We start from the raw sequence: 25,785 nt of genomic DNA, 5'->3' as shown, positions 1-25,785 counted from the left end.
GGCAGGTGGACAGCTTTGCGAGTTGAGAAGCTGTCCGCCCGCCGGTTAGTACATGAAACCCTAGGAGACTGCTTTTAATATCAATTTAATTTGTGGTGTTTTCAGTGTCTCTATCATTCTCATGATGAAAGTGCTTGCGCAGGGTAAAATTCCTTACAAATCTGTTCACATCTAAAATTGTATGGAACAAATCAAAATCTTTTGTAGGGCAATAGTTTAGACCATATTCAAACACTTTCTGTTCATCAGTAGATAATACATAAGAAGAAAAGGTTAATAACTTTGTTATAGTTTGTATCTATGACACTTTGATGTTTTTTGTTTCCCTTAGCTGGAATCTATGTTTTATCGCATTTTTTTATACTTTTGCCTTCTGTGTTTCCACTTCCCCCTGTTGATTTCAGGGCTGATGGTAAAACCTGGCAGTTAATACTTTTGTCACCATTTTGTCCCATTTCTGTTCTCTTTGTATTAGTTTGTGTATTACTTACTGATTTAGGTCTGGCCCCAAGTTATATAAAATCTGCTGTCTTTGGGGATATGGCTACAGGAGGGCCAAGTTCTGTTGTTTCAATACTTCCTCCACTGGCTATATTAGTTTCAGATTCTAACAATGAAGTCTAACCATGTACTGGAGCTCTTGCGGGGGAGTTTCGCAAATGTGAGACTGCTTCCAGCAATGTAAGAAACAGGGGTTATTAGACCCCTGCTTCTTACACTCTACGTCACATCTGACATGACGAGGAGAAATCACAGAGAGCTCTGTCGATCCAGGTGATTGACAGTCCCTTCTCTCACACGATTGGTCATTCAAGAGAAGGGGTGGGCTTTCTACGCTTACTTGAGTTCACTGCCCATATGCAGCAAAACTGAGCAGACAACTTCTCGAGTTCAGAAGCTTGTCCTCTTGCCTTTTAGTACATGGAGCCTAAAGTGCTGCAGACATGTGCATGCTCTCCCTCTTTTCAACAAAGGATGCCAAGAGGACAAACAAAATTTCATAATAAAAGTAAATTAGAATGTTTAAAATGGTAAGCTCTATCTGAATAATGAAAGAAAAAAATGTGTTTTATGTCCCTTAAACTGTATAAAACACTTTGGCAAAACTTTTATGTGTAACAGTTGTATTCATCCACAGTATTGAGGAAATATTTTGGATTATCGTTGTAGATTAATAACAGTTGATAAATAATACCTTCCCAATTGCCTTTTTTTTCTTTTTCTTTTCTTTTTTATACTTATTTTAACCTTCCATTTAGATTTTATAAAAATTTATCAGTAACAAATTGTTATTTGGAAACATTAGATCATTAGATTTTGCTTTGTCATTTTATAAAAACCACAATAGGTAAATATTGCAATGTTAGCTTAGCAGCTAAAACAAAAGGCTGAGTATTTAAAAAGACTGTAAACCATGTAAAACAAAAGATTATTTCACTAATGGGATAAGGGATATTTTTTACTTAGTAACCAAACTGAGAACATTTTCTTTATATATTAATAACAGATTCTTTTGTTTTTAAACTAATGACAATTTAATTACTATTTCTTTATTATTTTAGGAAAAGCAAAGGTTTCTAACTGATGTCTTACATGAAGTGATGCTTCTTGATGGATTGGCAAGTTCACATCCAGTTTCTCAAGAGGTCCAGAAGGCAACAGATATTGATCGGGTATTTGATTGGATTGCATATAAAAAGGTAGGAACAAAAACATATAACTTAATTTAGTCTCTATGCTATTGTGCATGATCTCTTCTGTTCTCAACAAAATGTTGATGGGAATGACATAATGAAAAAAAAACATGGAAAAAACAAGCAAGAAAATACATAATATGATTTATTATACTTACAGTTCAATTGCACATGTCAAAAGTTTATCCATACAGTATGTTTAATAATATTCTATGAAGGACAATTCACACATTGGAAATATACATCTTTCTGCAGTCTTGCAATAAAGTAACATAGTTGGCGAGTCTGAAAGTGGTTTGAATACATTAACACCTTGTTTGCTGTAATTGTTTTTCAGTAGCCAAACACCACCCACCCCTTACCATATGTGTATTATCAGGACTTACTGCAGTAGACACAGTACGCTAGCAAAATAGTTAACCAGAGTTCTGAGGACTCACTATCCTGACTTCAATTGTGCTGTCCCTTTAAGCTCCATTATGATCATTGGAGCAGCATCTATCTAATAACCATTCATTTCTTGTCTCATAGAAGAGTTTGACTTTGAAAGATTCCACCATCGCAAAAAATGCCTTTCAAGCCTTACAGAACAACCTAATTAAAACAAACATAAAAATCCCTCTGTAAAGCAGTCCATTCTAATATATGCACACTATGGTCCTTATTTAAGAAAGGTCTTGCGGACCTGATCCGAAACTGCGGATCAGGTCCGCAAGACCTCGCTGAATGCGGAGAGCAATACGCTCTCTGTATTCAGCATTGCACCAGCAGCTCACAAGAGCTGCTGGTGCAACGCCGCCCTCTGCAGACTCGCGGCCAATCGGCCGCCAGCAGAGGGATGTCAATCAACCCGATCGTACTCGATCGGGTTGATTTCTGGCGATTCCTGTCCGCCTGCTCAGAGCAGGCAGACAGGGTTATGGAGCAGCGGTCTTTAGACTGCTGCTTCATAACTTGTGTTTCTGGCGAGTCTTCAGACTCGCCAGAAACACGGGCCCACAAGCTTCCTACGGAGCTTGTTAAATGGGCCCCAAAGAATCAAAACTTAAAAACAGTTAAGAAACAATTTTAAAATAAAAATGAAAGAAGCTCATCAGCTTTTAAATAGTTATGCACAACCTCAAGTCAAGATACGTTACATGGACAATAAAAGCTTTATGAACTCTGCAAAGGGCTAGGTGTAGTGACCATGTTTATTGAGCACCCTGAAACATCCATGAGCAGCTGCTGGAGACACCTTTTTGCTCTATCCAGGAAGACTATTTTACCATAAATAACAGACATGAATATGTTTCTGTTACAAATATTTGCATACACTATATTGCAACCATATCTACTAAGTGTTGTGGTTGTAAGAATCTTTTTTCACATAATTTTTCCTAAGCTTCTAAGTATCTGATTTTTTGTTTAAATAATGATTCCTAGATGGTTTTTACAAAGTATATACACACTTGCCAGTAGCATTATCTCTTATTGTGTAATGGTACAAAACCTTATCCACTGCAGGGATGTTTGGCTCATTAGCAGCAGTCATGGCATCATCATCAACAGATACACAGTTTAATAGCAGGAAGCAATGGAATATATAGTGTTTGGAAAGCCACTTCCAACCATCTCCTGTTGAATGTACAAGACATAAAACAATGATTATATCTTTTTTTAGAGCTTGAAAGTGTTCGAATCAAAAGCTTCTGCCACAATAGGAAACATAAATATTTCATCACACCTAAGGCAGTTTAACATTTATCCTCTATTCAAAAAAATGCAGTTGTACAAATATACCTAACAAAACTATTATCTTTTATTTTTAAATCACTACCATAATACAGGCACACAATGAATATAAGATTTATAAAATCACAAAGACATGCATGTACAACATAGCAATAGATTTTAGTCTAACAACTTACTTAAAGAGACATGAAACCCACATTTTTTCTTTCATTATTTAGAAAGAGCAGGAAATTTTAAACAATTTTCTGATTTACTTCTATTGTCTAATTTACTTCATTCTCTTTATATCCTTTTCTGAAAAGCATATCTAGATAGGCTCAGTAGCTGCAGATTAGTGGCTGCACATAAATGCCTCGTGTGATTGGCTCACCCATGTGGATTGCTATTTCTTCAACAAGGATATCTAAAGAATGAAGCAAATTAGATAATATAAGTAAATTGGAAAGTTGTTTAAAATTGTATTCTCTTTCTGAATCATGAAAGAACATTTTTTGGTTTAGTGTCCCTTTAAAGAGACATGAAACTAAAAACTTTTCTTTCATGATTCAGATATAAGAATATATTTTAAAATAACTTTCCAGTGTACTTATATTATACATTTTGCTTCATCCCTCTGATATCCTTTATTGATATGCACTTCTGGGAGCTAGCTGAACACACCCATAAGCCAATGAAAGGAGGCATATATGTGCAGCCACCAATCAGAAGCTAGCATTCAGTTCCTGAGCCTACCTTGGTAAGCTTTTGTACAAAGGATACCAAGAGAAAAAAAAGCAAATTAGATAATAGAAGTACATTGGAAAGTTGTTTAAAATGACATGCTCTATTTAAATCATGAAAAACAATTGGTATTTAATATCCCTTTAAAAACATTTTGGCTGAAAATCCAGGTAAAAAGGTTCTGAGGGGTTTGTACAATGGTTGGATTTAGATTGTGTGGAGGCAAGGTAGGTCAACAAATATATCCCATCTCTTCCCTCACATTTTCCTCATTCAAAACCCACATGATCCGCTTATTCTCTCCTCTTTCTATATGTGTTGCAGTCATATACCAACCCCCTAGCTCCTCAACTCATTTCTAGATCACTTGGCTGCCTGGCTACTTTATTTCCTTTCCTCAGACACCCCCACCCATTCTTGGTGACTTCAACATCCCTCTTGACAATCCCACTATCTCCACTGCAAAATAACTTCTGCAACTCACTTCCTCTTTCGGTTTGTCACAATGGACTGATTCTCCCACTCACAAAGATGGTCACTCCCTTGACGATGCCCTCTCTCAAACTTCACAAACTCACCCTTTCCTCTTTCTGACCACCATCTCCTTACTTGCAACATATCATCCCTCCCTACAACTTTCGCTCCTTCTGCTCTTCACACCAAACTTCACAGAAGCATTATGAAATTAGATCAACAACAGCTTTCTAATTCCCTCAAACCTCTCCTCTCATCTTTCTCCTCCTTTTCCTGTCCTGACCAATCTATCTGCCACTAAAACTCCACCCTTACATCCGTCCTTGACAATCTCGCCCCTCTTACCATAGTTCGGAAATCAAACACTCATCCTCAGCCCTGGCATACTCTCTGACATGATACCTACACAGATGTTTCTGTACTGCTGAGCGGCACTGGAGAAAATCTAGGAATTCAGCTGATTTTCAACATTATAAATTTATCTTGAACTCCTACTATTCTGCCCTTAATTTCCATAAGCAACATTACTTCTCTACTCTTATCTCTAATCTTTCTTCAAACCCAAAACGTTTGTTCTCCACTTCAATACCCTTCTACGCCCTCCCCTACCTCCCAATACAACTTCTCTGTCAGCTCAAGACATTGCCAGCCACTTCAATAACAAAATCGACTCCATCAGAAATGAAATCAGCTCTCAACCTAATTCCTTTCTCTCACCCCCTCAAATGCTCTCAATCAACCACAACCCACATAACCTTAAACTTTGCTCATTCTCCCCTGTCACTGAGGAAGAAGTTTCGGCAATTATACTGCACTCTCACCTCACTACCTGTCCCCTTGACCCTAACCCCTCACAGCTACTCCCCTCCCTCTCTGCTACCCTCACCCCTATACTCACACACACTTTCAACCTCTCCCTCAGAACTGGTATATTTCCCTCATCGCTGAAACATGCACTGGTAACATCTATCCTCAAAAAACCTTCCCTTGATCCTACCTCCCCATCCAACTACCACCCTATTTCCCTCCTCCCTCTTGCATCACAGCTTCTTGAAAAACTAGTTTATGCACGCCTATCCTATTTCCTTACAATAAACTCCCTCCTTGACCCACTGCAATCTGGATTTCGTCCCCATCACTCCACAGAGACAGCAATTGTTAAGGTTACCAACGACCTACTTACATCAAAATCAAAAGGCCACTTCTCTCTGCTTATCCTCCTTGATCTGTCTGCAGCCTTTGACACTGTTGACCACCCTCTTTTGCTCCAAACCCTTCAATCCTTTGGCATCTGTGACACAGCCCTCTCGTGGCTCTCTTCCTACCTGTCAAACCGTACCTTTAGTGTAGCCTTCTTTGGGGCCTCCTCTGCCCCATCACTCACTTTCTGTTGGAGTACAGCAAGGCTCTGTCCTTGGACCCCTTCTCTTCTCAATCTACACGTCATCACTAGGTTCCCTAATAAAGTCCCATGGTTTACAATATCATTTGTATGCCGAAGACACCCAAATCTACTTCCCTGCACCAGACCTATCTCCTTCCTTGCTAACCCGTGTCACTAACTGTCTTTCTCACATCTCTAACTGGATGTCCTCGCACTACCTCAAGCTAAATCTCTCCAAAACTGAGCTCCTTATTTTCCCCTCTTCCTCAAAACTCTCCACCCCTAATCTCTCTATATATGTTGACAACTCCATCATTACCCCTACCACGCATGCCCGATGTCTCTGGGTCACATTTGACTCAGATCTTTCTTTCACTCCTCACATTCAGTCCTTGGCTAAAGCCTGCCACTTCCACCTTAAAAACATCTCTAAAATCAGACACTTCCTTACACAAGACACAACTAAGATTTGAATCCACTCTCTTATTCTTTCCCACCTTGATTACTGCAACTCTGTCCTCTCTGGTCTCCCCACCTGCCGCCTAGCTCCTTTACAATCCATAATGAATGCCTCTGCCAGACTCATCTTCCTTACACGTCGCTCTTCATCTGCTGCACCTCTCTGCCAATCCCTTCACATTCTTCCTCTTGCCTCTAGGATCAAACACAAAATTCTCATTCTGACATACAAAGCCCTCAACTGCACTGCTCCCCCCTATATCTCAGACCTTGTCTCCAGATACTCTCCCTCCCGTCCCCTTTGCTCTGCTCATGACCTCCTACTCTCTTCCTCTCTTGTCACCTCATCACTCTCCCATTTACAGGACTTCTCCAGACTGGCTCCCATCTTGTGGATCTCTCTGCCTTGCTCCACAAGACTCTCTTCTAGTTTTAAAAGCTTCAAGTGCTCCCTAAAGACTTTACTGTTCAGGGATGCATACAACCTACACTAACCTTTCCTAATACCAGTTCCTCTCCTCCATTGCTATCCCCTGAACCCCCCTAAGAGTCCAGATGTTTGTAGATCACCTTCTTAAGAGTTGACTACAAGAGTGCAACTCTTGGCAGGGCCCTCTACCCATTTGATCCCTATAATTGTTTTGTTGTACTCCCCCTTTGTTTATAGCGCTGGGGAATCTGTTGGCGCTCTACAAATAACCGAATAATAATAATAATAATAATAATAATAGGTCAATCTGGAGGCAGCATCTGTGTGATTCTCATGGGCTTTACTAAGCCAGAACATAAAGAGTAAAAGCAGGGAGAGTCAGAGTTCATACATGGGGCTAGATTTCACAATCAGTGGATGCTGCTGTCTCTGCCTGACGTTTCCGGCTTGCTGGAAACTGAAGTTAAGAAGCAGGGGTTGTGACTGCTTCTCCTTAACTTGTTTGCCATATTTTAGGTGTAATGGCTGATAGAGCTTCATCTCAGAAGCTATTGGTTACGTGTACAGCAAAAAGCACATGATCAATTGTTTTGAAGGCTTCAGACAATTCACAAAGAATATTACAGAAAACTATTTTAGACAGTAGAGCTTGAGATCAAATGTTTAACTGCAGTGAGTAAATAAAGAGAGGACGTGCAGGGAGAGAGTGAAACAGTTGTATATAATCAGAAAGTGTAATTTTGTGTCTACAATGTTAGAATTACAGGAAAATAATTACATTATGAAACTAGAACAAAAATGGTCTTCTTTAAAGGAATATAAAGTTGCTATAAGAAAATGCTCTCCTAAGTTCACTGTGTTTCAATTCCCTTTTATGTTGCAGTGGCTCCTATGTGTTTACTGAGATGAGGGTTTGTTTAAGGCACATTCTAATATTAAAGGGACAGTAAGTAATAATTAGACATGCATGATTTAGAAAGAACATAACATTTTAAACAACTTTCCAATTTACTTCTATTATTTAATTTGCTTCCTTCTCTTGCTATCCTTTGCTGAAAGGTTTATCTAGGAAAGCTCAGGAGCAGCAAAGAACCTAGGCTCTAGCTGCTGATTGATGACTGCATATATATACAGAATGCCATTGGCTCACCCATGTGTTCAATTAGAAATCAGTAGTACATTGCTGCTCCTTCAACAAATTATACCAAGGGAAGTAAGCACATTTGATAATAGAAGTTAACTGGAAAGTTGTTCAAGTTGTACAATTGTATGTTCTACCTAAATCATGAAATAAAAAATTTGGGTTTCATGTCCCTTTAAGTGATGGATTGTAAATACAAGCTTGGGTTACGGTTGTAAAGGAATAAAGTTGTATTTGAAGGTTGTGAAATGCGTGAAAGTCAGACTAAATTTCATAATATATGTGAGAAGTGAAGCAGCTGAAAGTTTTGAAATGGAAAGGGATTGAGGATTGTTTTCAGTGATTGGTGGGATATATAATGTTTGACAGAGTTATTTTTTGTCTTAAACTATTCAATGAGCTGTTGACATGCAAAGCTAGCAGCTTAGTGAAAAAGAGAAAAGGGAAAGTGTGGTTGAAACCTTGAAATATATTCAGGGAATTTATAATGTAGAGTTATGGGTCATAAATTGAAGTTAAAGTGTAGAAGACTTAGAAACACTTATTGAAATTTAATTTAAGAACAAATATTGAAGGGGAATAAAAAAGCTTAGTATGAAGTGTAGAATAGCCTAAGAATTCATTAGTTTGGTAATTTATAGGTGCAGCTTACAGTGTGTTATAAAGTTGTAGACATATTTGTATTAAGGATTAAAGATAGTAAATTGTGTAATGCTTGGGAAGAAGAGAGGTGATATTGCTGTGTGGCTATAATGGGTTGGAGAGATGCACTGAATCCACAGCAATGCCTCAAGGTTTTTTTAAAATTCATTGGGGGATATAGTGTTGGATGAAAATATTTGATAATATGTTGATGTTAAAGCGGGGTTTGGTGGTGAAAAAACAGGAGAATTGATAAAATCCTGTATGTAAAGCAAAAAGTAAGTGCAAATGTTATAGAATTATACTGTATATTGTTTAATATAACAATTATACATTCTGACCAATTTATTATAAACAAAGCTCTCTGAGTCTGCATGACCTAAAAGTAAGAATATTAAAGGGACATAATACTCATATGCTAAATCACTTGAAACTGATGCAGTATAACTATAAAAAGCTGACAGGAAAATATCACCTGAGCATCTCTATGTAAAAAAGGAAGATATTTTACCTCACAATCTCCTCAGCTCAGCAGATTCTGTGTAAAAAGTTATACTCAGCTGCTCCCAGCTGCAGGTAAAAATATATAAAAAATGAAGAAATGAACAGCAGCCAATAAGCATCAGCAGTGCTGAGGTCATGAACTCTTACTGTGATCTCATGAGATTTGACTTAACTCTCATGAGATTTCATAGTAAGCTTCCTTTACCTGATTGGTGAAATAATATGAGAGTTCACGAGGCTCATCCTTTCAGCTGTCCCAGGACAGACACACTAAAATGCTGCTTAGAAATCCTTTACAATGGGAGGTGGCTACTGAGGAACTTTTGAGGTAAAATATCTTTCTTTTTTACATAGAGATGTTCAGGTGATATTTTCTAGTCAGCTTTTTACAGCTATGCTGCAGCACTTTAAAGTGCTTAAACATTTGGGTATTATGGCCCTTTAAAAAAAACTAAAATATTGTTTTGAAATAGCCAGATGATCCAAAATGTATCAAGATATCTTAGCAACCTTTGCATGGGGATTATCTTAGAAAAGAGGTTGAGTGGATAATTCCTAGCAAATTGTGAGTTTACATCACAGAATGTAATGAAGCTCACTGGAATACAAAAGTCATACTTCAACTTGCATTCATTTCTAATTCCAAAAACAGGTTGTTTTTTTCTTTACAATGTGTAATTTGAACAAACTAGCCAGCCTACATTTGTCCAGATGAAACTGCAGGACATACATGAGTACTCTGCTTAGAGATTGCAAACTGAGAGGAAACTTCACATACATTCAATAAATGCTCGTGTTCAGCCCCCTCCCCAAGTCTGCTAGATTCACTTCACAATAAAAAAATGAAAGCTTTTTTTTAAAGTCAGATGACCTTTTTTTGGAGATTAAATATTCTTTCCTCTATTTTTAATGTATGATCTCTTGTCACAAAAAAAATAAAATAATATCTTGGAATACACAGAGTTCCTGACAACTCTCTGTATGGGGTATGAATAAATATATATAAAGTAATCACATCACCTTTACAGGATTCTTTTCTAGAGTAAATGAACCAAATTCACCAAACTGTTCCTTACAACTTAAATGATCCAATCTCTTTATTAATTGTGAGCTTTTATTCTAGTTTTGCAAATTTTTTTTTTAATAATTGGTCCCTAAAGCTGTCCTCCATAATCAAGGTGAGGTCTTACCAGAAATGTATACAGGGGCAGAATTATAACTTCCTCTCTACCATTCACCCCCCTTATTATACATGCTAATACAGGCCTAGATTTAGAGTTCGGCGGTAGCCGTCAAAACCAGCGTTAGAGGCTCCTAACGCTGGTTTTGGGCGCCCGCTGGTATTTGGAGTCAGTGATTAAAGGGTCTAACGCTCACTTTTCAGCCGCGACTTTTCCATACCGCAGATCCCCCTACGCCATTTGCGTAGCCTATCTTTTCAATGGGATCTTTCTAACGCTGGTATTTAGAGTCGTTTCTGCAGTGAGCGTTAGAGCTCTAACGACAAGATTCCAGCCGCCTGAAAATAGCAGGAGTTAAGAGCTTTCTGGCTAACGCCGGTTTATAAAGCTCTTAACTACTGTACCCTAAAGTACACTAACACCCATAAACTACCTATGTACCCCTAAACCGAGGTCCCCCCACATCGCCGCCACTCGATTAAAATTTTTAACCCCTAATCTGCCGACCGCCACCTACGTTATACTTATGTACCCCTAATCTGCTGCCCCTAACACCGCCGACCCCTGTATTATATCTATTAACCCCTAACTTGCCCCCCACAACGTCGCCGCAAGCTACTTAAAATAATTAACCCCTAATCTTCCGACCGCAAATCGCCGCCACCTACGTTATCCCTATGTACCCCTAATCTGCTACCCCTAACATCGCCGACCCCTATGTTATATTTATTAACCCCTAATCTGCCCCCCACAACGTCGCCGACACCTACCTACACTTATTAACCCCTAATCTGCCGAGCGGACCTGAGCGCTACTATAATAAAGTTATTAACCCCTAATCTGCCTCACTAACCCTATCATAAATAGTATTAACCCCTAATCTGCCCTCCCTAACATCGCCGACACCTACCTTCAATTATTAACCCCTAATCTGCCGACCGGAGCTCACCGCTATTCTAATAAATGTATTAACCCCTAAAGCTAAGTCTAACCCTAACACTAACACCCCCCTAAGTTAAATATAATTTTTATCTAACGAAATAAATTAACTCTTATTAAATAAATAATTCCTATTTAAAGCTAAATACTTACCTGTAAAATACATCCTAATATAGCTACAATATAAATTATAATTATATTATAGCTATTTTAGGATTAATATTTATTTTACAGGCAACTTTGTAATTATTTTAACCAGGTACAATAGCTATTAAATAGTTAAGAACTATTTAATAGTTACCTAGTTAAAATAATTACAAATTTACCTGTAAAATAAATCCTAACCTAAGATATAATTAAACCTAACACTACCCTATCAATAAAATAATTAAATAAACTACCTACAATTACCTACAATTAACCTAACACTACACTATCAATAAATTAATTAAACACAATTGCTACAAATAAATAACATTAAATAAACTATCTAAAGTACAAAAAATAAAAAAGAACTAAGTTACAGAAAATAATAAAATATTTACAAACATAAGAAAAATATTACAACAATTTTAAACTAATTACACCTACTCTAAGCCCCCTAATAAAATAACAAAGCCCCCCAAAATAAAAAATTCCCTACCCTATTCTAAAATACAAATATTACAAGCTCTTTTACCTTACCAGCCCTGAACAGGGCCCTTTGCGGGGCATGCCCCAAGAATTTCAGCTCTTTTGCCTGTAAAAAAAAACATACTATACCCCCCCCCCAACATTACAACCCACCACCCACATACCCCTAATCTAACCCAAACCCCCCTTAAATAAACCTAACACTACCCCCCTGATGATCTTCCTACCTTGTCTTCACCATGCCAGGTTCACCGATCCGTCCTGGCTCCAAGATCTTCATCCAACCCAAGCGGGGGCTAGACATCCACTGAAGAAGTCCAGAAGAGGGTCCAAAGTCTTCCTCCTATCCGGCAAGAAGAGGACATCCGGACCGGCAAACATCTTCTCCAAGCGGCATCTTCTATCTTCTTCCATCCGATGACGACCGGCTCCATCTTGAAGACCTCCAGCGCGGATCCATCCTCTTCTTCCGACGACTAGACGACGAATGACGGTTCCTTTAAGGGACGTCATCCAAGATGGCGTCCCTCGAATTCCGATTGGCTGATAGGATTCTATCAGCCAATCGGAATTAAGGTAGGAATTTTCTGATTGGCTGATGGAATCAGCCAATCAGAATATAGTTCAATCCGATTGGCTGATCCAATCAGCCAATCAGATTGAGCTCGCATTCTATTGGCTGTTCCGATCAGCCAATAGAATGCGAGCTCAATCTGATTGGCTGATTGGATCAGCCAATCGGATTGAACTATATTCTGATTGGCTGATTCCATCAGCCAATCAGAAAATTCCTACCTTAATTCCGATTGGCTGATAGAATCCTATCAGCCAATCGGAATTCGAGGGACGCCATCTTGGATGACGTCCCTTAAAGGAACCGTCATTCGTCGTCTAGTCGTCGGAAGAAGAGGATGGATCCGCGCTGGAGGTCTTCAAGATGGAGCCGGTCGTCATCGGATGGAAGAAGATAGAAGATGCCGCTTGGAGAAGATGTTTGCCGGTCCGGATGTCCTCTTCTTGCCGGATAGGAGGAAGACTTTGGACCCTCTTCTGGACTTCTTCAGTGGATGTCTAGCCCCCGCTTGGGTTGGATGAAGATCTTGGAGCCAGGACGGATCGGTGAACCTGGCATGGTGAAGACAAGGTAGGAAGATCATCAGGGGGGTAGTGTTAGGTTTATTTAAGGGGGGTTTGGGTTAGATTAGGGGTATGTGGGTGGTGGGTTGTAATGTTGGGGGGGGGGTATAGTATGTTTTTTTTTACAGGCAAAAGAGCTGAAATTCTTGGGGCATGCCCCGCAAAGGGCCCTGTTCAGGGCTGGTAAGGTAAAAGAGCTTGTAATATTTGTATTTTAGAATAGGGTAGGGAATTTTTTATTTTGGGGGGCTTTGTTATTTTATTAGGGGGCTTAGAGTAGGTGTAATTAGTTTAAAATTGTTGTAATATTTTTCTTATGTTTGTAAATATTTTATTATTTTCTGTAACTTAGTTCTTTTTTATTTTTTGTACTTTAGATAGTTTATTTAATGTTATTTATTTGTAGCAATTGTGTTTAATTAATTTATTGATAGTGTAGTGTTAGGTTAATTGTAGGTAATTGTAGGTAGTTTATTTAATTATTTTATTGATAGGGTAGTGTTAGGTTTAATTATATCTTAGGTTAGGATTTATTTTACAGGTAAATTTGTAATTATTTTAACTAGGTAACTATTAAATAGTTCTTAACTATTTAATAGCTATTGTACCTGGTTAAAATAATTACAAAGTTGCCTGTAAAATAAATATTAATCCTAAAATAGCTATAATATAATTATAATTTATATTGTAGCTATATTAGGATTTATTTTACAGGTAAGTATTTAGCTTTAAATAGGAATTATTTATTTAATAAGAGTTAATTTATTTCGTTAGATAAAAATTATATTTAACTTAGGGGGGTGTTAGTGTTAGGGTTAGACTTAGCTTTAGGGGTTAATACATTTATTAGAATAGCGGTGAGCTCCGGTCGGCAGATTAGGGGTTAATAATTGAAGGTAGGTGTCGGCGATGTTAGGGAGGGCAGATTAGGGGTTAATACTATTTATGATAGGGTTAGTGAGGCGGATTAGGGGTTAATAACTTTATTATAGTAGCGCTCAGGTCCGCTCGGCAGATTAGGGGTTAATAAGTGTAGGTAGGTGTCGGCGACGTTGTGGGGGGCAGATTAGGGGTTAATAAATATAACATAGGGGTCGGCGATGTTAGGGCAGCAGATTAGGGGTACATAGGGATAACGTAGGTGGCGGCGGTTTACGGAGAGGCAGATTAGGGGTTAAAAGTGTAATGCAGGGGTCAGCGATAGCGGGGGCGGCAGATTAGGGGTTAATAAGTGTAAGGTTAGGGGTGTTTAGACTCGGGGTACATGTTAGGGTGTTAGGTGCAGACTTAGGAGGTGTTTCCCCATAGGAAACAATGGGGCTGCGTTAGGAGCTGAACGCTGCTTTTTTGCAGGTGTTAGGTTTTTTTTCAGCTCAAACAGCCCCATTGTTTCCTATGGGAGAATCGTGCACGAGCACGTTTTTGATGCCGGCCGCGTCCGTAAGCAACTCTGGTATCGAGAGTTGCATTTGCGGTAAAAATGCTCTACGCTCCTTTTTTGGAGCCTAACGCAGCATTTGTTTGAACTCTCGATACCAGAGTTAAATTTATGGTGCGGCCAGAAAAAAACCCGCGGAGCGTTAACAGCCCTTTTACCGCCGAACTCTAAATCTAGGCCACTACTGTATTTATCATAGACTGCTGTTTGGAGTTGAGCATATTATTTTACATTGTTGTCTACAAGAACACCTAAATTGTTAGAGTGGTGTTTCAAGATGGAAATTTAAACTGTGCTAGCAAAATTGCATTTTGATTTGCTTTAAATATAAAGGTTTTAGCAGAAACAGATGTTAACTTGCTTTAATGGGACACTAAAGTAAAAAACAAACTTTCATGATTCCGATAGAGCAAACAAATTTAAGAGACTTTCCAATTTACATACTTTATCAAATTTTGCACAGTCTTTTTAAATGCTTATGTTCAAAAGCACCAGCTATTACTGAGCACGTGTAAAGGTATACTAGCCTGTGATAGGCCAATGGCTGTCACATGATACAGGGGGCCAGTAAAAGGGGAAAAATACATTTGTCAGAAAAAAAAAACTACTGCTTATTTGAAATTTTTTGAGTAAATATTATTGCATTATATTTTTATTATGAACTTGTTAACAAGCTGAATTTTATTATTCCCCATTATTTTCTATGCAAAACAGCTTGCAACCCATTAGAAACAGGAGATCCTTTAGAATTTTTTTCTAATGACGAGTCACCCTGTGCGGTCTGTAAGCTGACTGCTACTTCTAGATCCAGGAAGTAATATTGCAAGTGAAGTGGTAAAGAGAGTTATAGTTTATGAATTAGAGTAGAAGTATAATTAGTGGGAGTTATTTGGAGGTAGAGAATGTGGATAGAAGAGACACAAACATTAATTTATTGTCTTTTTTTTTGTTTTCATCTAATTTGAAAGGGTAGCTCTGCTATCTTAGACTTAATTTTAGTTTTTATCTAATGCAACTTCAGTGTAACACTAGCAACGCAGTTGACATCCTTTTGCTTTGTAGATGATTCAGAGATTTGGTACTGTCCTTAAAAGTACATCCTCTACAAACATAAGATAAGTGCATTTTTTATAAAGCCATTCTTAATATTGATCAGTATAATTAAGTGCAAAAAAACAGGAAAGCTGAGTGTTTTCCAGCTTTATAGAGGCATAACTCTGTAATAAGTAAATCCTCTAATGCATTAGAACATTTTCTTATTGAACTGTGGCTTGCTTTTATCTATGTGTTCAACTATGTATTTAATCTCTTTGTGTGAGTTAAAATCCGCTCAGCACCAGCAATTCACTACTTATCTGAACATGAACATGGCTGGTGAGCAAATCATGGCTGCCAATTGTGCAAAGTGGCTGATCACCATTTATGTTCAGTTATGTATAACCTATGTGATATACATACAGTAGGTGCAGGTAAGGAATAGTGCAAAAAGAAAAACCTTTCTTCTGAGTAGTATCTGTTATATTGACCTGGATCTTAATTGATCTCCTTTGGTTAAGTTGCCAGATAACAAGTGGCATGCTAAATAACTTTTTCACTTGTTTGCTAACTGCACTCAAAGTAAAATCACAGCCAAGGTTAGCATGCGTATTGCAAGTTGAAAGGAAAAAGTTAGCGTACAAGTGAAAGTCGGATGCTCGCTAAGTTCAGGACGTTGAATACTGCAACCGTGCTAACTTCTTTTCCCCAAATCACAGCCAAGGTTAGCATGCGTATTGCAAGTTGAAAGGAAAAAGTTAGCGTACAAGTGAAAGTCGGATGCTCGCTAAGTTCAGGACGTTGAATACTGCAACCGTGCTAACTTCTTTTCCCCAAATCACAGCCAAGGTTAGCATGCGTATTGCAAGTTGAAAGGAAAAAGTTAGCGTACAAGTGAAAGTCGGATGCTCGCTAAGTTCAGGACGTTGAATACTGCAACCGTGCTAACTTCTTTTCCCCCTAGACTTCTATAAGGGTGCGCTGCAAATAAAGAAATAAATACAAAAAAATCTTTAACCTAACACTGTTAGACCAACTGCGCTAAACCTGAAGTTAGTTAGGAAAACTTTAACTTCACATAGAAGAAAATTTTCTTTTTTATTTGATATATATATATATATATATATATATATACTGTATATATATATATATTTTAATTATAACTATCTATATCTATACATGTTCATGAATAGATAGATATATATAGATAGATATATATATATATATACTGTATATATATATATATATATATATATATATATATATATATATATATATATATATATATATATTGCGGGTTGGGTTCCAAACCCCCCGCAATAAATCGAATAAAGCAATAAAGTGAGTCACATTTTTTGTTGTTTTGCAGTGCATAGAAAAGTTATATTTACATTATACTGTAGTCTATTAATTGTGCAATATCAATATGTCTAAAAAACAGTGTGCTTACCTTAATTAAAAAAGTACCTTTTTGCTAAAAAATGCTAACCATCATCTAAACCTTCAGTCAGTCATAATACTTTTGATGGTGCATAGGTGTGTACATATGTTTATTCATGTGTATTTATGTGTTTAGATGTGTATATATGTGTATACATGTATATTTATTTGTTTATATGTGCATTTATGTGTTTATTTGTGTATATATGTGTATTCATGAATATTTATGTGTTTATGTGTGTGTATATATCGAAAAAATGGCTCTGATAGACTTTTGCCATATATCATATCCCATTTAACCCTTTTATTTGTTTAATAATATTATATATTTTATTAAAAACTGTAAATATGTGTATAATACTTTCCTATGATGTGTTTTGTGCAACTTTTCTTTTAACCCTTACAGTTTATTTCAGGTCTCAAGTCAAACTAAATATTTTAGCAGAGTTTGTTTGGCTTTAATTTAATTGCAAACTAGACATGTGCAATTTGTTTCAGCCGAATTTCGCTTTTGGCCGATTTTTGGCTGAATCGGAGATTCGGATAAATCCGAATTTCCAAATCGGTACCATAACTAAAAGCCGGAAAAATTCCAAAAATGAATAAATCCTTTTCCGAATTTTCGGTCCATTCTTCATATTCATCATTCTAATGTAAACCGCCGCTGCCCCACCCCCCACATCGCCAACACTAAATAAACCTATTAACCTCTAAACCATCATCCCCCCACATTGCCAACACTAACTAAACCTATTAACCTCTAAACCACCGTTCCCCTCACATTGCCAACACTAAATAAACTTATTAACCAATAAACGGCCATCCCCCCACATCGCCAACACTAACTAAATCTATAAACCTCTAAACCACCGTCTCCCCACATTGCCAACACTAAGTAAAACTGTTAACCCCCTAAACCATTGTCCCCCACATTGCCAACACTAAATAAACATCTTAAACCCTAAACCACAGTCCCCGACATCGCAAACACTAAATAAAATGATTAACCTCTAAACCGCCATTCCCCACATCGCAACTACCAAAATTAAACTATTAACCCCTAAACCTAATACCCCTAACGTTAACATAATTAAAATACATCTAAACTAAAGTTACAATTACTAACTACCTAGTTAAAATAAAATGTGAAATAAAAATAAAACCTTAGCTAGTTACAATATTACTATTTACTAACTACCTAGTTAAAATAAACACAAACTAATCTGTGAAAAAATAAATAAAACCTAAGCTAAACTAAAAAAAACTTGCATTACTTGTTTAAAAAAAAATAATACAAAAAATAATAAATCTAACATTTACTAAAAATAATAAAACCTAACATTACAAAAAAAACTACAATTAAAAAAATAATAAACACTAAAAAAACTACCATTACAAAAAATAGCAAACAAAATTATCCAAAAATAATTAAAATTATTGCTATTCTAATACCCCTGTTTAAAAAAAGAGATCCCCCCCCAAAAAAAACTCAACTATAATAAACTACTAATAGCCCTTAAAAGGGCCTTTTGTAGGGCATTGCCCTAAAGTTAACTGTTCTTTTGCCAATAAATTAAACCACAAATACCCCCTAACATTACAACCCCTCACCCCCAACCTCCCAAAATAAAAATAAAAAACCTAACTAAAAAAAACTCTACCCATTCCCCCGAAAAAAGGGCATTTGTATGGGCATTAAAAATTAAAAGCCCTACTCTAAACCCCCCCAAAAAAACAACTAACACTAAACCCAAATCAGTACTCACCATTGCTGAAGTCCAGTGAAAGATCTTCATCCCAGCGGCAAAACATCTTCATCCAGGTGGCTCCATCTTCATCGATCGCGGAAGTGGAGGTCCATCGGTCCAACACAGAGGTCCTCTTCATGCGATCGTCCGCTGCACACTGAAGATTGAATGCAAGGTACCCCTTTTATATTGGGGTACTCTTTCATTCCTATTGACTGAAAATTTCAAATCAGCCAACACGATTAGAGCTGCTTTAATCCTATTGACTGTTCAAATCAGCCAATAGGATTTGAGCAGCTCTCATCCTATGGGCTGAGTCAAAATTTTCAGCCAATAGGAATGCAAGGGTACCCCAATATAAAATGGGTATCTTGCATTCAACCTTCAGTGTGCAGCAGATGATCGCATAATAAGAACCTCCATGTAGGACCGATGGACTTCCACCTCCGCGCATCCACCGACTGCTCCGCCTCGGCCATGAAGATAGAAGATGCCGAACCCATGATGGATGAAGATGGAGCTGCCTGTATGAAGATGTTTCTCTGCTGGGATGAAGATCTTTCGCTGGACTTCAGCAATGATGAGTACCGATTTTGGGGTTAGTGTCATTTTTTTTTGTGGGGGTGTTTTTTTTTTAGATCAGGGCTTTTTTATTTTTAATGGGCTGTAAAAGAGCTGAATGTCTTTTTTAAGGGCAATGCCCATACAAATGCCCTTTTCTAGGCAATGGGTGGATTATTTTTTTTTAGTTAGTTTTTTTTTGTTTTGGGGGTTGGGGGGTGGGGGTTGTAATGTTAAGGATTATTTTGGTTTAATTTATTGGCAAAAGAGCTGTTAACTTTAGGGCAATGCCCTACAAAAGGCCCTTTTAAGGGCTATTGGTAGTTTATTATAGATTAGGGTTTTATTTATTTTGGGGTGTTTCTGTTTTTTTTTAAACAGAGGTATTAGAATACGAATACTTTTTATTATTTTGGATAATTTCGTTTGTTATTTTTTGTAAAGGTAGATTTCTAATTTTTTTGTCACTTTAGTGTTTATTTTTTGTAATTGTAGTTTTTATTTTTTTGTAATGTTAGGTTTTATTATTTTTAGTAATGTTAGTTTTTTTTTAAAGAAGTAATGTGTTTTTTTTTTAGTTTAGCTTAGGTTTTATTTTTATTTCACAGATTGTATTTATTTTAACTAGGTAGTTAGTAAATAGTAATATTGTAACTAGTTAAGGTTTTATTCCACAGGTAAGTGTATTTATTTGAACTAGGTAGTTAGTAATTGTAACTTTAATTTAGGTGTATTGTAATTATGTTGAAGTTAGGGGGTGTTAGGTTTAGGGGTTAAAAGTTTAATTAGGTAGTTGTGATGTGGGGAGATGGCAGTTTAGGGGTTAATAGTTTAATTTAGGTAGTTGCGATGTGGGGGGGCGGTGGTTTACGGGTTAATAGTTTAATTTAGGTAGTTGTGATGTGGGGGGATGGCAGTTTAGACGTTCATAAGTTTGTTTAGTGTTAGCTATGTGGGGGGACAGCGGTTAAGAGGTTAATAGGTTTTTATTTAGTGGTGGCCATGTGGGGGGATAGTGGTTTAGAGGTTAATAGCTTTATTTAGTGTTGGCAATGTGGGGGATGACGGTTTAGGGGTTAATAGTTTTATTTAGGGAGACGCGATGTAGGGGGCGGCGGTTTAGGGGTTAATAGGTTTATTTAGTGTTGGCAATGTGGAGGGATGGTGGTTTAGAGGTTAACAGGTTTATTTAGTGTTGGCGATGTGGGGGATAGTGGTTTAGGGGTTAATAGGTTTTTATTTAGTGTCGGCGATGTGGGGAGACAGCGGTTTAGAGGTTATTAGGTTTTTATTTATTGTTGGCGATGTGTGGGGATGGCCGTTTAGATAATTTAATTTCAGCATATTCCTTATGTTAAATTAAAACATTTTTCAGATTAATTCGTTATTTTGGATCCATTCTTTATTCATATTCATTATTCTATTCTAAAGCTTAGAATAGAAATATGAATATGAATAAAGAATGGATCCGAAATAGCGAATGGATCCAAATAACGAATGGATCCGAAAAACGATTTAATTTGCGGAAACAAAATGATTTATTTAACAAATAAAAACAAAACTAAACAAATTTGTTCACTGTGCGCTGTGTATTGCTAACTATAACTTTCAACAGATAATACCAGTGCAAATTAGTGAATCACAATATCCATTAAAATTATAAGTTGAGCTTTTGTGAAGTGGGCTACACTAATTTCTATATTGTCGGTGCCTGTTAATTGATACAGGTGAGTTAAATTACAAATTACAAGAGCATTACAAACTTTGGAATGCAAATGTTTCTTACAATTTTGAGAAGTTGCCAATCATTTTGTCCAGTCCATTTTTGGAGTTTTGCATGGAATTTGCCAGATTTGGCTTTTTTGTCTCCACTTTTTTTGTGTCATACCAATACAAACAAAAGAAATAAACATAAGAATGCCAAAACATTTGTAATTGCAACAATTTTATGGTTGAAGTGGTGCTTTATATGACAGAAATGCAGGTGTGCCAATATTTTTGGCCATGACTGTATATACCAGTGTATCATTGGGCTGATACAAAGAACCTGTGCAGTCATTTACATATGAATGATAATGTTATGCTACTTTCAGTCTCCCTGTAGGCTAAATTAAATATAAGCATGAATGCTAAATGAATGGATTTGGTAATGGTTTCTATAGAAATGGGTTTTAATATATATAAAATGTTTTTAGATATTATAACAAGCTATCAAGCTTTAAAATACATCGTATATAAGAACTTTCTTTTTTTATCTAAGAGAGATTATTTTAAAATGCATTAATTTTTGTTTTTAAATACATGTTGCCCTATTGAATAAATCAACATAAAATGTCAGGTTTGGAGAAGCGTTTTCCTCTCCATCTATAGAATTGTGTTAGTTCAATGGGCATTTGTAGGAAGTATTTATCTAACAATGTTGAATAAACTGAAAAAAGTTTTAAGTTAACATATTAAATGCAAAAAACATATATTTTGATTAATCAAATGACTTTCTCTCATATGCAAGGTAGAAAATGTTTGAGTAGAATGTTCCTTTAACTTTAAAAAAAAAAAAATTCAGTGGAGATTATTATATTTATTATTATATACTGTAGACCTAGAGTCAATAAACTTGTTTATGAAACTAAAACCTTGCTTTTAAAAACTAACACAAAAAATGGAGCCACATTTATCTTGCAACCATTTATTTCTCACCTTATAGAACAAGCTCCACTGTCAAGAATACTGAGATCACAAAAAATCCCTCAAAACTTCACAAAACAAGCAAAATTCAAATGGGAAAGTGTGTCCTCTATAAATAAGTCTAATCTAACATATGTACAAAGAAAACTTTGAAAAAGTAAAGCACAAAGAAAAAAAGAGACACAACTGCCAGATAAAATACTTTATAGGGACAATAGAGTTTTTATGAAATCCACCCCTGAATATTCAAGTCTTTGAAGTCACCTCTTGTTTAAACCCGTGAGACTACTTTTCTATACTAAAAGAGACATGAGAATATTCTACTTACAGACATTTACATTGTACATCTGTCCAAAGTTGTTGCGTTTGTAATTGTTTTAACCTATTAGTAATAAGTTCGTCTTTCAAGTGCAAGATTTCAAATATTGGACACTTAATGTTACTATAGTTGTTAATTCCAGGAACTCCCACTAACAATATGCTTGGAATGCTGAGGATCAATACATTTTAAAAATGATCTTGTCTATAAACGAGATCCCTTAACTACACAAGTATCCATCAGTCTAGACCATGGAATAATTAACGTACAAGAAAGAGAAAATAATTTTCAATCTGAAACTGTTGATTAGCTGTTAGAAACATATTTTGAGATTTTTTGTTTTGTTTTTAGTCATGCATGCATTCAACAATCCAATTAGACTATTTAGATGATTATTAAAGTATAACTTTTCATAGATTTGTTTGTCTTGTTTCTTACATAGAAGAGCTGAAAGTGACTTTCACAGATATCACATTTATCAATAAATATGATAAAGCTATTTGCCTTAATCAACCTCCAAGTAAAAAGATTTTCTTTACCGTTTGCATAATGTATAACATTTGGTTATCTACATCATTCTTAACCATTCATGTAGAAAAAATATCAATTTCACTAAATCTCATTAGCATTTTCTTCATTCTTTTTCTATTTATATTTACTGCTCATGTGGAAAAGTATTAAAAAATAACAAACCAACAGTAAGATTTATAAAGATTTTTGGACTCAGCATCTATTTCTTTTTAATTAATTCTCCTTAATGAATATTTTAGAATCTAACTAAATAAATATTATTACATCACAGAAACACTTATATCACAAAAAGCAAAGTGGCTAGAAAAATTACAAAAAACAGTAGCCAATACGGCAGAGGAACAATGATTTTATAATAAAGACAAATTTTCAAAACTAATAATTTAAAGCAGCATAGAAAGCAGTAGCTAAACGACCCTTGACTCGGTATTTGCAGCTACATTAAAATAAATGCATATTGGGGTGCAAAGGTTGCAGCAACTTTCTTTTATGTAATAGTTTAATAAGCAAAACATTTTAACCTCATTACTAGGGATGGGCGAATGTTTCTAAAAATTCGAAATTTAAAATGAATTTTGATACATTCGTTCGTTCGAATCGAATTTCGAATGTTTATATAACATTCTAACATTCTATTTTCGAATTTTCGTTTTCAAATTTTTCAATAAAATTTGAAAATATTCGTTCGAATAATAGAATGTTTAGCTATGTAATTCATTAAATTTCGAAATGTAATATTCGAAGTTGAATGTGACAATCGAATTTGAATGTGACATTCAACTTTGAAATAGTATTTCTAGTCTACAACTGTGTTTAATAAATGTAATATTCGAATTCGAATGCTACATTCAAATTCGAATGTCACATTCGAATTTGAAGTAGTATTTCTAGTCTAATACTGTGTTTTAAATGTAATATTCGAATTTGAAAGTGACATTCGAATTCGAATGTGACATTCGAATTCGAAATAGTATTTCTAGTCTAATACTGTGTTTTTTAAATGTAATATTCGAATTCGAATGTCACATTTGAATTTGAAATAGTATTTCTACTTTGCAACTGTGTTTAATAAATGTAATATTCAAATTCGAATGTGATATTCGATTCGAATGTGACATTCGATTCGAATGTCACATTCGAATTCGAAATAGTATTTCTAGTCTAATACTGTGTTTTATAAATGAAATATTCGAATTTGAATGTGACATTCGATTCAAATGTGTATTCGATTCAATGTGACATTCAAAATAGTGCTTCTAGTCTACAATTGTGTTTTATAAATGTAATATTCGAATTAGAATTTGACATTTGAATGTAACATTCAAATTCGAATGTGACATTCGAATCGAATGTGACATTCGAATTTTGAATGTGGCATTCAAATTCGAATGTGGCATTCGAATTCGAATGTGACATTCGAAAACTGTAAATAACATTTGAAAATCGAATTTTTAAGAATATTCATTCTTATCAACATTCTATTATGTCAATCAAATTTCTACAATAACATTCGTTCTAACATTCAAATTCGGATATAAACACATTTGCCCATCCCTACTCATTACCCCACCATAGCTATGGAGTTTGCTTAACCACAGACATGCCTCACCACCAATTCATGTAAAGGCATACACAATTAACCTAACATTCTCGTCAACTGCATGAGATACCCAAAAAACTATTACTAGTGAAGCCACCTCATCAGAGGTAAAGAATATTATAAAATTACTTCAAGGGTTAAAACAATATAAATAAGCTTGTTAAAAACAGTACAGAATAAACTGTATGTGTAATAACTGCAGAAGAGCTTACAATCTAAGCCAGATAAATTGCCTTTGTGAAATGTAATAATTAAATATTGAGGTTCAATAAATGAAGGCAAATTAACCTGATAAAATAAGTTTACAATATGAATTCAGATGTAGAAAGTGGGCATAATAAATATATATTTCACTTCCGTGTTTTCCTTTATATGTGTCTTTTTCCCCTACAGGCAAGCACACTAAAATAATTAGCATCATATACTTTATTTTTCATGCTCATAAATCCAAAGGAGATTTGATTTTTTTTATCATATAGGCCTTTGAATCATTAATATTTTTGTGTTGTTGTTAATTTACTTAGTAAGAATATTATACCTCTAGGGATAATTGCTAAGGAAAAGGTTAAGAAACACTGCTAGAGTACATTCTAGTATTAATTATTGACTAAATTAGAACAGTAATATAATTTAAAAATGCATGGTTTAGCAACAAGGTTATCCAGAATATCAAAGATAGAAAAGGACAATAAGGGGACAACATTCTAAGGCAGGCAGAATACTTGATGTAACATATGGTGCATCTGTGCTATGAAGTTCTACGTCTCTGTGTAGTAAACTAGATCAAACTGCCTGCCCTAATTTAATGCTAGAATGCTTATTTATTGAAAAAAAAATAGCTGTCCCTGAAGTCAATCATTTAAATTGTTTTAAGACTCAAAATATTGTAAATCAGTGTTTTAATTGCACTGCTAAAAATAAAAAAATAATGTATGTCCCTTAATTTTGACATCATTTTTGACAGCTACTAATATTATCACTGGCAACCATACAAACTTGTTCCCTATCTTTTTTATACACAACATAACAAATAGATTAGGACCAAGAGGTATCAAGGTGACTGTTGAAATGAGGCTGCGGTTCTCGCCAAATGGTCAGAAAATACATCAAGCTCACTCTGTATCATCATTAATTTTAAATATCTCCTTCTGTTGCTGTCTAAAAACAGCTTGCATTGTCCCTATGTAAAGATTAAAATGGTCAGTCACAATGTTATGCTGCAGTGACAAAGCCTATTTAGAGTTCAGTTGATAACATACTTATTTTTTTAATGTTTTGTTCCATAATCTCAAGAACAGGCAGATTAAGTTAAATGAAACAAAATATATAGAATGCAGAATGATGCTTATATGGTAA

The 25,785-nt window shown here is 35.7% G+C and overlaps 1 protein-coding gene across 1 annotated transcript in view; it reads left to right on the top strand.

Moving 5' to 3' along the window:
- The window catches only part of TRHDE (thyrotropin releasing hormone degrading enzyme), a 1,764,002-nt gene that overhangs the window by 976,042 nt on the left and 762,175 nt on the right, over positions 1-25,785 (top strand). Inside the window, exon 6 of the mRNA XM_053716777.1 lies at positions 1,563-1,700. Within this exon, the coding sequence (XP_053572752.1) occupies positions 1,563-1,700 (138 nt within the window). The remainder of the gene's footprint in view (positions 1-1,562; positions 1,701-25,785) is intronic.

The sequence above is a fragment of the Bombina bombina genome, chromosome 6 (assembly GCF_027579735.1).
Source record: "Bombina bombina isolate aBomBom1 chromosome 6, aBomBom1.pri, whole genome shotgun sequence".
Lineage (NCBI taxonomy): Eukaryota > Metazoa > Chordata > Amphibia > Anura > Bombinatoridae > Bombina > Bombina bombina.
This window is presented reverse-complemented; position numbering and strand designations above follow the sequence as displayed.